Consider the following 13,366-nt stretch of genomic DNA (forward strand, 5'->3'; position numbering starts at 1 on the left):
AACCCTAATTATTAATTAACCACAATAATCAGACAATTGAACTTTTCCTCTGGCTTCATTAACTTGTCGTCATCATGTAAACATTCTTTGTAAAATTCGTATTGAAAATTGAAATATATAATTGATCTCCAATTGTCACGTGACAACAAAACGCCACCGTATTTGAAAATTTTTGATTCCTTCTTTGTCTAAGCAGCTTTACTTTTTATTTTTTTGTCGTGAAGCTAAAGTCACGGGTCTGTGCACGCACGGGCAATCCTCGCCATTGACACACGCTTGCTCGCTGTGCACACGCCGCAATTCGCGGTGTGTAGCTACAACCTGCAGCATTGGCACTCGTTTCGTCACCGCCCCGTCACCGTTGCTTGCCTCGCTGTCACGCTAATGCCACGTGGAATTCGATTATGACAAGCAAATGACATTCTTCTTCAAAGAGCTTCTGTTTAACTGCTGCGCCTTATGTTTGAAAGAGACATCATCATATTTTCCATTTCTCGGACACATGAGAATTATTTGCTAATTAAAAATTGGTCTTTTTTTTGAGTAATTTATTAAATATATTAAACCCGAAGCCCGGAAAATACATAAGCCCAGTTTGAGCATGTAGTAATGAGGCGCGATGGTAACTGTGTTTTGGGCCAACTCAAGCTCAACTCACATGACCCGATTGTCAGTTCTAATTACAGTTGTATTATAATAACAAGATTTAGAAAACCGTAACCCTTGTATCATATTGAAGTTCACCGGGATGTATATCAGTATATGCAGTTATCCTATTGTAATTCGGAAGAATTTCTTATGTATTATCCTAAACAATGAAATAATTATAATTAATTTGATAAACCAAATTAAAATTGGACAAGTTGTTTGCGTGAGAATGTCATACATTCGTAATGTCACCAACAACTCACCATCACGTGAATATTTCTGGTCGTAACTTATTGCATATCATTATTCATCAAAATTCTTACCACGTGAAATGTTAAATCAAATAATTAATGTTCTAAATGAATCGGAAAAAAAAAAAAGATTTGACCCTCGAATAAAAGATATAAGAAACTGGGAAAAAAAAAGAAACATAAATTATTAATATATCGAAATTCTGCTGAAAAATGGTATTAAAAGAGAACGAAACATAGCCAATACAATTGGAAGATGATAATATAAATTATAAAGTATAAACGATTGTTATTTGTCCTTTCGCTTAAATATAAAAAATGTTGGCCCCTTGAAGGAAAATATTGAATATAGACAGCTCAATTCATCACACAATCAATAAACTCAGTCCATCCCTCTTTTATCTACGTGGCAATAAACTGATTTTCATATTTTTTTATAAAAATAATAATAAAAGAAAATAAAAAAAGAAAATGATGACGGGTACATATGTGTACAGAACTGCCGCCCCCACCCCTTAACGATAAAGCAGCCACTTTCCCAAATACCTCACTCTCACATTTTCTTCTTCTTCACTGATTTTTTTTTCTCTTTTCACCAATTGATTTTCAATCAATCGATAAAAATCAATTCACAAATAAATAATATGCAAATGCCGGAGCACCACCACCGCTTACTCGATTCGAGCGATGAGTACGAAGAAGAGCGAGCCTACGATTCAACCGAGAAAGTTCAGATCATCGGAGTCGGCGAGGCCTCCGACGCCGACGAGTACTCCGTCAAGGCGCCGCCTTTCTCGTGGAGGAAGCTATGGCTATTCACCGGGCCCGGGTTCCTTATGAGCATAGCGTTTCTGGATCCGGGTAACCTGGAGGGGGATCTTCAGGCGGGGGCTATCGCCGGCTACTCTCTTCTCTGGCTGCTTCTATGGGCCACCGCCATGGGTCTTATTGTTCAGCTTCTTTCCGCCCGCCTTGGGGTGGCGACGGGGCGGCACCTGGCGGAATTGTGCCGGGAGGAGTATCCTAATTGGGCGAGGCTGCTGCTTTGGGTTATGGCTGAGCTGGCACTGATTGGGGCTGATATTCAGGAGGTTATCGGCAGTGCTATTGCCATTAAGATTTTGAGCGGCGGCGCTCTGCCTCTTTGGGCCGGAGTCATCATCACCGCTCTTGACTGGTAAATATTTCTAATTATTAAATTTTTCCCCAATTTAAAAAGTTTCCTTTTTTTTTTTTTTAAACTATGTTAGTTAGAGTGGTTGGGGTTTAAGCTATTTTAATGTAGTTTATCCACAAGTATTAATTGATAGTTCATATAATTAATTCGAACATGTCGAAGAACATTTGGAAACGTAGTTCGAAACGTGTATTTGACCTTCGATTTTTATGATTTACGGTGATTTCATTTCTTGATGCAGCTTCATCTTTCTGTTTCTTGAAAACTATGGTGTGAGGAAACTAGAAGCACTTTTTGCTGTCCTCATAGCAACCATGGCGCTCTCCTTCGCATGGATGTTCGGCGAAACGAAGCCCAATTTCCGCGAACTTTCAGTCGGTGAGAAAAAAAAAAAAAAAGAAAAAAACCCAATATACACATCTTTCTTGTGCAACTCTGACATCATCTAAATGTTATTACAGGTATTTTTGTTCCGAAGCTCAGCTCGAACACGATAAAGCAAGCAGTAGGTGTAGTGGGGTGCATCATAATGCCACACAACGTATTCCTCCACTCCGCACTCGTACAATCAAGAGAAGTCGACAATCGCAAAATTGGGAGAGTTAAAGAAGCGCTCAAGTACTACTCGATCGAATCGGGAGCTGCCCTATTCATCTCTTTCTTGATAAACCTATTCGTCACAACTGTTTTCGCAAAGGGGTTTTACGGTACCGAACAAGCAAACAGCCTCGGCCTTGCAAATGCAGGGCAGTACCTTGAAGAAAAGTACGGCGGTGGGTTTTTCCCGATCTTGTACATATGGGCTATCGGTGTGCTGGCGGCAGGGCAGAGCAGTACTATAACCGGGACCTACGCGGGCCAGTTTATCATGGGAGGGTTCTTGAATTTACGGTTGAAGAAGTGGCTTAGGGCTTTGATTACTAGGAGCTTTGCGATTGTGCCGACGCTTATTGTCGCTCTTGTTTTCGATACGAGTGAGGATTCGTTGGATGTTCTGAATGAGTGGCTTAATGTGCTGCAGTCGATTCAGATTCCGTTTGCTGTTATTCCTCTGCTTTGGCTTGTTTCCAAGGAGGAAGTTATGGGGTTTTTCAAGATCGGCTCTTTTCTTAAGGTAATTTTTTTCTTCTTCGATTTGAAACTTATGTTCTTATCTTATTCTTCTAAAGATTTTATATGCTTAATGGGATTTTGAGAATTTTTCGTTTTTTTTGTCGATAACGATAAGAAAGATTTGAACTTGACTATGTTTAATCTCTTGGGGTGGATTTGTTTGAATGAGCTGCATTTAAAGAAAGATTCCATTTTTTTTTTCGTCATGAATTAACTTATGCCAGATCTGTGATTTAGTAGTGGAAAAGAGCAAATCATTAAACTGATTTTCTTCTTAAAATAGCGAGGCATCGTATCTGCACCGTATCTATGAGATGTTCCCGCTCGTGTTTTGATGTGAAAGATTGAAAAATCGCTATACGTGTCTAAATGTGGCGTATCTGTATGCATTTCCGCTTATATAAAAAAAAAAACAAAATAAATAATTCGCGTGTTTTCTGTTATGCAGACTGTATCATGGCTTATAGCAGCACTGGTGATGGTAATGAACGGATACCTATTGGTTGATTTCTTCTCTTCAGAAGGGAGCGGTGCTTTTTTCACAGCTGCAGTTTCGACTTTTGCAGCTGCATACGTTTGCTTCATCGTCTATCTTATCGCAAGGGAAATTAGCTTCTCCACTCTCCGTGGTAAAGCCAAGGCTACTTTCGGTATTTCATGAATCGTCCGTTGATTGATCGCTCTGCGCTTTATTTTACGCAAAGAACGATTAGCCACACACAAAAAAAAAAAAAACAAGTAGTCTTGTTTTTTCGACGAGGTATGAATATGTATTATGTATAGAGGATTGTTGTTAATTAGCCAACAAAAAGACTGCCTTGATTAGCATTGGCAGGTGATGATTCCCTATGTTAGGAAATATGTATCAATAACATCCTTAATTTATTCATATGGTCCTAACTTCATATTTCAGTACACTAGTACATTTAAAAAAAATAACGAAGATTCGATATATTTCGTTTCTTGTTTTATACAGTAAAAAGAAAAACTCGATTTACATCAATAGAAATTTATTATTGTACATTATAATATCAGCCACCTTTGCCGTATGAATTGCAAATATTGAACCCTGCTTGATACTCTTCATCAGATTGGCTTGATGAAAGTAAGTTAACCTGCATCAACAATATCAATCAAGTCTTATTAATAATTAAAAAAAAAATTAAATAAATAAAATAAATAACCGATGATTGATAAGATAAAAAATACACCTTTATAATTTCGTATTTGGACATCGGTCGAGCATAAGCTACCAACACAGCCATATGGAAATGCTGCTCCCACACAAAGATTGTATGTATCGTTTAATATGAATATGGTTTTTCGGTAATTTGATAATCGTATTTGTCGAAAAAGAACTTACTCTAAAAGGGTCGCTTCTTAACGACTGCACAAAAATCGAGCTCCCCCTTCCACTACCCTGAGAACAACGACAATTAGTTTCAGAGAAGTAAGCACTAATAATCGAACTATTTTTTTTTTTAATTTTAATTTTTTAAACCTCCAAAGAAATGTCTCGAAGCCGCCTTCCTGTTTGAGCACAACAAACACGAATTATCGGTTCTTCACAACTCCCACTAATAATATAATCTCTCCCATTCATGTAATAAGAACGCGTGTAATTATGACCGCTTCCGCTCGAAACTATCCCAAAATCCGTCTGAATTTTCCCGTCCACAGCTAAAAGCTGCTTCACCTGCATCCCAAAAGTCCGATAATTATTATTATTTTTTCTTTTTAAAATAAATACGTAAGAACTAATGATGTCTTAAAACAATAATAACCTCGTTATCCACACCCGAAACCAATAAATAAAGATCATCGTGTGAAAATAAAACCATCACAATTCCTCTCGAGCTCGAAACCGTATAGCAAGGCTTCAATGGCTTCTGCCTCGAATCCCACATTTTCACATCACGGTCAAACGATGACGTCACGAATAAATTAGGGCTATGGTTCGAAAATTTAGCTACATTTATCGGTTCACTATGCATTTCTGTAAATAACTGTAAGCGTTTCCCGGTAGTGATGTCGTATATAGCAACTTTCTTTGAGTAGCCACTTGTCAAACACCGGTCATCGCTCGAGTTGACATGGACCGAGGTCAACTGCTCAAAGTCATCGAAGTCAACGGTTGACTTGTTATTACTGACGTCGTACAGTCTCAGGGAGCCACTGTCCGACCCCACCAGAAGCTACAAAATACATAAATAATGTTTAATTTTAAAATCTTGAAAAAAAAATTATGACATCATATATATATATATATATATATATATATATATATATATATATATATATATATATATATATATATATATATATATTACCTTAGAGGGGTGTTGCTTAAGCCAACAAAGGCCGATAATACTGCTCGTATTCCGATAGGGCAAAATGCAAGAGACGATATTTCCCGTTTCGTGGTTCAAAATTACGGATTCGCCATCGAGAGTTCCGACAGCCATAAGACTAGAATTCGAAGGGTGATACTCGAATTGCCTTGGCCTAATTAATTTCTTGTCTACTTCTTCTGCTGTCTGATTTACATTAGATATCATGGGAGATAGAATCGAAGATCCGAATTTTGCTGCACAAAGAGACCTCGTATAGAAGCATGAATTCTTTCTAGTATACGATGTCCATTTTGTCTTCGATGAACTATAGTCGTATCTATTAGTTAACCCCGTTTCTCGAACATGCAGGAGATTGAGTACACTTTCTTTGCGGTGGCGGTTGTACGGTAAGTACTCGTAATATTTCGAGAATACGGTTTTCGACGAATCTTCTTTTTCGGCTTCTAATTTTTCGGGGGAACTTTCTTTAAGAGGAGGTGACGACGTCATCGTTACTCTTCGAGTTATTACAAGAATTGAACTTGTCATGTACCAGTGAAGTATACTTGTAAGGGGCTCATGATATTTGTCTTTAACATCTTTATTTAGTAAGAAAACCTAAATCACAAAAAGAAAAAGAAAAAAATCATCAATCTTTAATAACCAAACACTACTAATTCCCTCTGTCACTGCTGAGTCTATTAATACAAGAAAATAATTAGTTTGTATTATCAACTAATTACAATTAGTCAACGCTCAAAGAGAATTAGTACCAACATCATATGATTGAGGTTTGGATTCGGAATTGGTAAAGTTTGCCTAGTCAGCATCTGTATCCATTATTTCCTACAACTACAGGACAACACAAATTACAGTTCTGGGCTCTCTTCTTTCTATAATTTCTTTCTTTCTTTCTGCAATTTTCATATTTGCAATTACAGTATGTAAAATGTTTTAATGTTTTCTTGAAATGGGCTAAAACTCATTAATCAAGAGAAATTACTAGGAAAAGAAAAACACAAATCTTAAATATCGAACTGGGAAAAGCATGATCACACACACACACAGAGAGAGAGAGAGAGAGAGAGAGAGAGAGAGAGAGAGAGAGAGAGAGAAACCTGGATTCTTTGTCGAGAAATGTCAAGAGAAAGAGATTCTTACAGAATCATTCTGCATTAACTAAAATAGAAAATCAAGACAAATTATATAAGAAGAGTTTGAGATCAGTGAGAAGTGTGGATAAATATATATATATATATATAGTAAAGCTTCGTGTATTAATAAAAATAATGTTGGAAGAAGAGATGAGAGGATAAGTACAGCTCAACTTATTATTATTATTACAGCATTGATTCAACACGACATCTGGTCCTACTGTGCCACTCACCATAATATACTTTTCCAAAATAAGAAGCAAATTGAGAAAATATTAATTACAATATTTTTGGTATCCAATTTAATAAATGAATTAAACGTGCAAGTATATAAGTAGCCCCCTTTATTGGTCATGTGCAAAACTACTTATTAGCTGAATCTCTTATTAATTTTTTTTTTTAAAAAAACAAGATAATAAGTGAAAATAGTAATAATAATAATAATAAACTCACTCAAGCACACTATATATTAAATCAACATAGCAAATCCCAATCATAAATCACAAGTATAACATTCCCCCAAAGTTATGATCGTATCAGATTTAATCAAATTAAGCGATATTGAATCGAATATGCCTAAGAAGCACGGGGACCACGACATCGGGCGAGCTCAGCTGCGGCAGATGCCCGTCGGTGGACATGACCTCAACAATGGAATCCCCGCCAAGGTTCTGGTGGAGATACTCGGAAACCACCACCGGCACCGCCAGGTCCTTCATGCTCTGGATGATGTGGCACGGAACCGCCACGTGGCACAGGAAGGGTCTGATGTCGCTACAAAATATTGTCTGGGCCACGCTCATTGCTATGTCCGGTCTCATGTTGAACAGCGTCCTGCTGAATTCTTGCACCGCCAAAGATTCCATGTCACCACCCACCGCTAGTGGGGCGAATCCGGAGCACCATGCCTTGTAGTTCGATCTCATGGCTTCGAATAGTTGCTCGAGTTCGTCTTTTTCGAATCCTCCGTAATAATCCGGGTCGTTCAAGTATCTACCAAAACAAAACAAAGTTAAATCAAGAAACAGTGACTTCGAACTCAATTCCATACCTTCAAATAGGATTTATTGCGTTTAGTACCCCCTATGTTTATTCTAATTGTAAAAAAAACTCCCCTTGTTATAAATATTAGCAAAATATCCCCTATGATTTCATTTCTATTAGCAAACTACCCCTAAAAAATTTCTACTATTTAGGGAATTGTGTGCTAAAAAAATGCATCATAGAAAGTTTTTTTCTTTTGGGCTAACATAAATAACACTAGTAGTTTCTTTTAGCAATTATTATAACACATGGTTCTAAATGCAATAAACTCCCTTAAAATATAATGACTAAACAAATAGAAAAGGGGAACACGAATACGAGTACTTCAAACTTTTGTTCGTTGATCAAAATCTTGAACTACAAGTTTACAACCATTCATGTGCAAAAGCAACCTATGGCATAATCTTACGAGGAAAACTTGTACAACGCATGATCAATGAAGTAATATGAAATTCGAAATGAAAAATGTAAAAAAATTCCAAGGAACTAACCTTGGAGAAGCAGAAATGGTGATAATTTTCAAGAAAAGATCTGGACGAGTGATGGAGGCAATTGCACCAATCATGGCCGAGACAGAGTGGCCGACATATATGCATGACTGGATCTGAAGCTCCTCTAAGATGGCGATGACATCATACGCATAACCCTCTAGGGTTGAATATCTATCAAAGTCAAAGTAATCCGGGTTGGTTGTACCCGCGCCCATATTGTCATACAACACGACCCGGTACTCTTCCACCAGGTGCGGCACGAGGTGTTTCCACACTGATTGGTCTGTGCCGAACCCGTGGGCCAGGACTATGGTCTGTTCACCGGACCCCACAATCCGAACATTGTGCGCTTCTTCAGCCACTCCCATTTCTCTAGCATTAGCAATAAATAATTCAGTTAACTATATTAGTTGTTGCCAAGAGAATTGATTAGCATTTTAGGCCACAAGAAAGAAAAAGAAAAAAACTACTTGCATAAATGTGAAATATGTGTAACTACCTACGAGGCCGCGATTCTTATCTTCTTGATTTGTTCATGTATAATTTTATTCTTACAAGATGCAATCTTTCCAAATGGCATCATGCCATCCTCTTTAATTATCAAATAAACGAAACAAACATGTTTCTTTAATCATCAATTCGGAAAGGAATTTGATATAAGAATAATGAGTTTGAGCTAAATGTATGCAGAACCTAAATAACAATTTACCCCCTATGTTTTGGGGGTTTTCGGCTAAGCAAACTATCAAACAGTTAGCAAGCACTCTGCTGCTCGTGTAACCAACAAATTCTAAAAGCAATTATCAGCAGAAAGAGAAAGAAACAACATAAAATTATTCGTAGAACTTCAAAAACCTTACAAAAAACCTAACAAAAACAGGTAAAAATCAAGAAATAGAGAGAGAGAGAGAGAGAGAGAGAGAGAGAGAGAGAGAAACCTGGATATTTTGTCGGAAAAAGTCAGGAGGAAGTGGTGTTTAAAAATTCATTCTGCAATCACAGTGCGAATGAATATCGTATCAAAGAATCTCTCCACACAAAAAAAAAATGAGTGGCTCCGATCTGAGAAGTGAGAGAAACAACTATGGCGGAGGTTGAGTGAGTGGGTAACATGGCTACGCGAAAGTAGAAACATGTGGTAAGCTTCGTATAACGTTGAACAAGATACCCACCACACACATACCTATCTTAACATTTATATTTTTTCAGCATTTAATACGCCATGTGCTTCTCTGGTCCTACGTGGCAACCGCTGACATTTATTATTTTATTTCTTATTTCAATAATTTGCATTTTCTTCCAAAAGAAATTTTTTTTTTATAATTTTCAAATTAAGAACAAACCCTTCTTGTTTGAATAATTACGACCGCCTCCTTCAATTATATATTTTCTTACGAAAAATCCCCAATTTAGTGTGTAATTTTAATATCGTAAAGGAGGACGTTCGAGACAATGCATAGTCGACCCTAACAGAAGGAAAGTTTTCGTAATTTGACCTTAACTCAAACAATTTATTTTATATTCAGGTCATTCTATTGCATTAAGATTTTGAATTAGCTAACTTCAATTTTCAAGTACAATTAACTAAAAGAGAATATCACATGAGATGTGCGTAAAAAAATTCGTCCGATGTAACTTTCTTTCAAGTGTAGCATATAAGAAATAACCATTTAACGGGTGCATATTCGATTTTTTTAGCTTAAAATAAGTACTCCTTAAAAAAAAGAATTAATAAATGCCAATCAATAGAATAAAATTCAATCAACTAAGCAAGAATCCAAAATGGCAGTGAATAATTAAAAAAAAATGGAGAAAAAGCCTCCCCATCAGAATCTCACTCTCTCTCTCTCTCACTAAAGTTACCAAAAGAAAACAAGAGAGAGAGACAAAACGTGGCAAATCCCTAAGCGGATCCGAATCACAGCCCCGCAACAAAGATCCGATCCGATAACAACAAACATTTATAAACAAAAGAAATGTAAAAGTTTAATGTTAACTGTCCGAATTAAGGCCGCATCTGCAGTGGAGGGGTAGAATAGTACTTTCAGCCCAAAAAAAAGAGAATCTAAATGTTGTCTAGCAGAGGAAGACAAACATGGCCACTCCCATTGCAAGGCTTCCAAGCAGCTTCTGCACCGTTGTTATTTTTTCTGCACTACCATTGCTCTGCAATAAATGTTTAACCACATTTATTTCATTTGTATTATTAAATTATTTATTTTACACACTCCCAAATTATTAATTCATGCCAAAATTTAATTATTTCGTAATAACTTACACCCAATGAAATACAACAAGAGGATTTTTACATTTAATTTACATATATATATAATCACACATTATATATGTGGATGCATGTGCAAAATATATTGTAAATTACGGCCAACCCCCTAAGATAAGACTAAATTACAAAAAAAAAACCTCATGTTTGAGTAATTACAAGCATCCCCTAACTATGTATTGTTTTACACTTTCACCGTTACTGTGACAAATTTAACTACTAAATGTGAGGTTTTCTTTCGTAAGAAATACATAGTTTAAGGGATGGTTGTAATTACCCAAATAATAAGGATTTTTTCGTAATTTTACCTTACCCGGGGGTGGACGCATGCAATTTGCCCTAAAATATATGTAGTTCTACAATCCGGTATTTCCGTATTAATAATAAAATGAGACGAAATTAAGGGCTGAGATGGGAGGAACATCTACTAGTCTATGAATTGACCGTTGAACCTTTACTATTACATAATTAACCTTGTAATTAGTGACGTTGATTAAGCATCGTTATTATTATTATTATTATAGTAGATGCTAATTCTGACAACCTCGTGTCATGTGCCAAAGGCTTAAAAAAAAATAATATAATAATGAGATCAGATCCGCCATTATTACTGGTCTCAACTCTTAACCTCTAGTTTTGCTGTAGGGCGTTGATGCACATAAAACATGATGAAGGAAGAAAAATACAGCCCAGGCTAAAATGCGCCTAGAAAATATTATAATATAATACTATGCTGCGACCTGCTACCGTGCGCCGACACTGCAAAGCTCACGTTAGCAAGACACTACCCAAAGATTCTGAAGTTGCTTTTGTTTAACAAATAACAATGCAACAATGTCCTAAAACATTAAATCAATGTCGTGGCACGGAACACTACGCTACAATCGGGTTCGGGTTCGGGTTCGGGTTAGGGTTAGAGATCCGAAAAGCAAATGTTATTAATGAACCGGTTTTGATAATCTACCCTAGTTTATTAGTAATTAGTTTAACGGTCTATATATGTATTTCAGTATGAATGAATGAATGTAAGGCGATAATGACACGTCACCACTCCAGATCTGGAAGTTGCATTACTGATGAAGCGCGTCGGCGCGTGTAATACAGAAAATGTATGTGTGTGTGTACCTGATCTGCGAGTGACGTAGGGCTAGGAGAAATGGAGTCGTCGCTGGGTCCCGGAGCTCCGGCGGGAGGCGCGGGTGGACCGGAGAGTTCTGGAGCAGGGGCGGGTGCGCCGTGCTTCTTGCTCTTCTTCTTGCTTGGAGCAGGCGCCTTAGCCGGCGGCTCGGTGGGTGGAGCGGAAGCCGGAGCCGGAGGAGAGGACTCGATCGGTGGAGTCGCCGCTACGGGAGCTGGAGATGGAGGTGACTGGACTGGGGCGGGTGTCGGTGGTGCGCTCACTGGCGCGGCAGGAGGAGGAGTGCTCACTGGTGCCGCAGCCGGCGGCGGAGTACTGACCGGAGGAGTTGAAACCGGAGCTGAAGCCGGGGGAGAGGAGACTGGAGCCGCAGCCGGAGGAGTTGAGACGGGAGCTGAAGCCGGAGGTGGGGTTGCAGTGGGTGGTGGTGGAGTAGCTGCTACAGTAGGTGCGACGGCTGGTGCGGCGGCGGGAGACTGGCCGCCGACGGTGGCTACTACTAGACAGACGAAAGCGAGTAGACAACAGGTATTCCGATCCATCGTTTCTGCGGAAAATCGAAAAGGTTTTTTTTTCTGACAGTGAAACGAGAGAGGGGAAGAAAAATCCTGTTTGTGTTGTGGGGAAGTGTAAAGGATGAGAGCGATGCAATATAAAGTAGTTGGAAATTAGTAAAATAATATGATTGGGCAATTGGATTGGTGGGCCCCACTTGCAAAGGCAAGAAACAAAAGCAGACTGGACTGGGCCCAATTTGTGATTGGGTTTTGGGCTGTATTACGCGATTTGCACTTTTAGCTATCGTTCTTTTTTATTATAATAAATTAAATTTGATTGGTTTTTTTTCTAATGTAATATGTATTTCAATTCCGTTTTAAATTAAAAAAAATGCAAATTAACTTTTGGAATGATGAATATTATTCTCAAAATCAGATATATATTCAAATTGGAATTAGTGGAAGGATTTTCGTTCTAAATTCTACTCCGTAGGACACACACACACACCACTCATACACGAACATGTAATCACATTCACGTACAATAGTCATTTGGATAATCAAATCTACGTATTTTGTTGATTCACTTTACTTAGCTACATAATTTCTATTCCATAGCAAATGAACACTGAATATAACTAAGTTACGTAACTAAGCTATATGTGTAATACTTATTCTAAACTCGCAAAAAGAATCTTTAGCAAATAGCAAAGAATCGCGTATTCTTTTAACTATAAAAAAAAATTTTTTGAGGGAGGAGCTAATTTGGCCAAGAAGATAAGTTATCAGCATAAGATAAATTTATTTTTTTCTGATTTTCAGATTATATTAGGTGCTAATTGTCATATTGGATTCCTACAGCTGCAAATGTGTGTGTAGGTAGGTCCCGCCCACATGGAAATTACAATTGTGATTGGAAGGCGATGATTATGGACATGTGTTGAGAAAGCTTGACTAGACCATGCCACCGTCAATGGATTCTTCTTCCAATTTTAGCCCCATCCAATTTTATCTGTAATAATATAATTAATTAGTTATGTTATTAAAAATCTTCAATTTTGGTCATAAATAAATTATACTAATTAATTGAATAATTGAGCTCTTGGAATTTTTTATTAGTCTAATAGCTTTCCGAACATTGTGTAATAATAGTATTCTCTGACTGATCATGTCACATGATACATAGAATATTAGTGAATGGGTTGCACATGGATTCTAATGAAATTGGATTGAAGAAAG

General features: G+C 37.5%; 4 protein-coding genes across 5 annotated transcripts; 1 reads left to right on the top strand and 3 right to left on the bottom strand.

Annotated features, from left to right (window-relative positions):
- The first annotated feature begins 1,419 nt into the window (after window positions 1-1,419).
- LOC105973320 (metal transporter Nramp3.2) lies at window positions 1,420-4,101 on the top strand. The gene is made up of 4 exons (XM_012998343.2): window positions 1,420-2,076; window positions 2,318-2,454; window positions 2,538-3,190; window positions 3,638-4,101. Exons 1-4 carry the CDS (start codon window positions 1,544-1,546, stop codon window positions 3,848-3,850), a joined length of 1,536 nt encoding a protein of 511 aa, XP_012853797.2. The 5' UTR covers window positions 1,420-1,543; the 3' UTR covers window positions 3,851-4,101.
- On the bottom strand, window positions 4,041-6,778 carry LOC105973326 (protein DWD HYPERSENSITIVE TO UV-B 1-like). Its single transcript, XM_088821642.1, has 7 exons — window positions 6,641-6,778; window positions 5,520-6,140; window positions 4,974-5,384; window positions 4,691-4,885; window positions 4,553-4,609; window positions 4,401-4,463; window positions 4,041-4,304 (listed from the first exon to the last, which is right to left on the bottom strand). The coding sequence occupies exons 2-7, from the start codon at window positions 6,069-6,071 to the stop codon at window positions 4,221-4,223; spliced, it is 1,362 nt and encodes a 453-aa protein (XP_088677768.1). The 5' UTR covers window positions 6,072-6,140; window positions 6,641-6,778; the 3' UTR covers window positions 4,041-4,220.
- A 336-nt stretch (window positions 6,779-7,114) lies between these two features.
- Window positions 7,115-9,307, bottom strand: LOC105973335 (karrikin insensitive 2 receptor CA). 2 transcript variants are annotated; one of them, XM_088821643.1, is made up of 3 exons: window positions 9,150-9,307; window positions 8,212-8,581; window positions 7,115-7,669 (listed from the first exon to the last, which is right to left on the bottom strand). In XM_088821643.1, the coding sequence occupies exons 2-3, from the start codon at window positions 8,577-8,579 to the stop codon at window positions 7,228-7,230; spliced, it is 810 nt and encodes a 269-aa protein (XP_088677769.1). In that variant the 5' UTR covers window positions 8,580-8,581; window positions 9,150-9,307; the 3' UTR covers window positions 7,115-7,227. The 2 variants fall into 2 exon arrangements, with proteins under 2 accessions (XP_088677769.1, XP_088677770.1); XM_088821644.1 differs by lacking the exon at window positions 9,150-9,307 and adding an exon at window positions 8,711-9,132 and having other exon boundaries at window positions 8,212-8,583.
- A 632-nt stretch (window positions 9,308-9,939) lies between these two features.
- Window positions 9,940-12,276, bottom strand: LOC105973341 (uncharacterized). The gene is made up of 2 exons (XM_012998365.2): window positions 11,618-12,276; window positions 9,940-10,377 (listed from the first exon to the last, which is right to left on the bottom strand). Exons 1-2 carry the CDS (start codon window positions 12,170-12,172, stop codon window positions 10,288-10,290), a joined length of 645 nt encoding a protein of 214 aa, XP_012853819.1. The 5' UTR covers window positions 12,173-12,276; the 3' UTR covers window positions 9,940-10,287.
- Between the last annotated feature and the right edge of the window lie 1,090 nt (window positions 12,277-13,366).

Source organism: Erythranthe guttata, chromosome 8 (genome assembly GCF_056151865.1).
Source record: "Erythranthe guttata isolate IM_541 chromosome 8, IM_541, whole genome shotgun sequence".
NCBI classification, from domain to species: domain Eukaryota; kingdom Viridiplantae; phylum Streptophyta; class Magnoliopsida; order Lamiales; family Phrymaceae; genus Erythranthe; species Erythranthe guttata.

Excerpts from the sequence above, each read along its gene's own strand:
- LOC105973326 (XM_088821642.1), bottom strand. The coding sequence starts at position 6,071 with ATGACAAGTTCAATTCTTGTAATAACTCGAAGAGTAACGATGACGTCG. Across the intron at positions 4,464-4,552 it reads TAAGAAGCGACCCTTTTAGA|CATTTCCATATGGCTGTGTT; the intron begins GTAAGTTCTTTT and ends GTGTGGGAGCAG. Across the intron at positions 4,305-4,400 it reads CCAAATACGAAATTATAAAG|GTTAACTTACTTTCATCAAG; the intron begins GTGTATTTTTTA and ends TTGTTGATGCAG.
- LOC105973335 (XM_088821643.1), bottom strand. The coding sequence starts at position 8,579 with ATGGGAGTGGCTGAAGAAGCGCACAATGTTCGGATTGTGGGGTCCGGT. Across the intron at positions 7,670-8,211 it reads ACCATTTCTGCTTCTCCAAG|ATACTTGAACGACCCGGATT; the intron begins GTTAGTTCCTTG and ends TTGTTTTGGTAG.
- LOC105973320 (XM_012998343.2), top strand. The coding sequence starts at position 1,544 with ATGCAAATGCCGGAGCACCACCACCGCTTACTCGATTCGAGCGATGAG. Across the intron at positions 2,077-2,317 it reads ATCATCACCGCTCTTGACTG|CTTCATCTTTCTGTTTCTTG; the intron begins GTAAATATTTCT and ends TTCTTGATGCAG. Across the intron at positions 3,191-3,637 it reads AGATCGGCTCTTTTCTTAAG|ACTGTATCATGGCTTATAGC; the intron begins GTAATTTTTTTC and ends TCTGTTATGCAG.
- LOC105973341 (XM_012998365.2), bottom strand. The coding sequence starts at position 12,172 with ATGGATCGGAATACCTGTTGTCTACTCGCTTTCGTCTGTCTAGTAGTA. Across the intron at positions 10,378-11,617 it reads CTACGTCACTCGCAGATCAG|AGCAATGGTAGTGCAGAAAA; the intron begins GTACACACACAC and ends CATTTATTGCAG.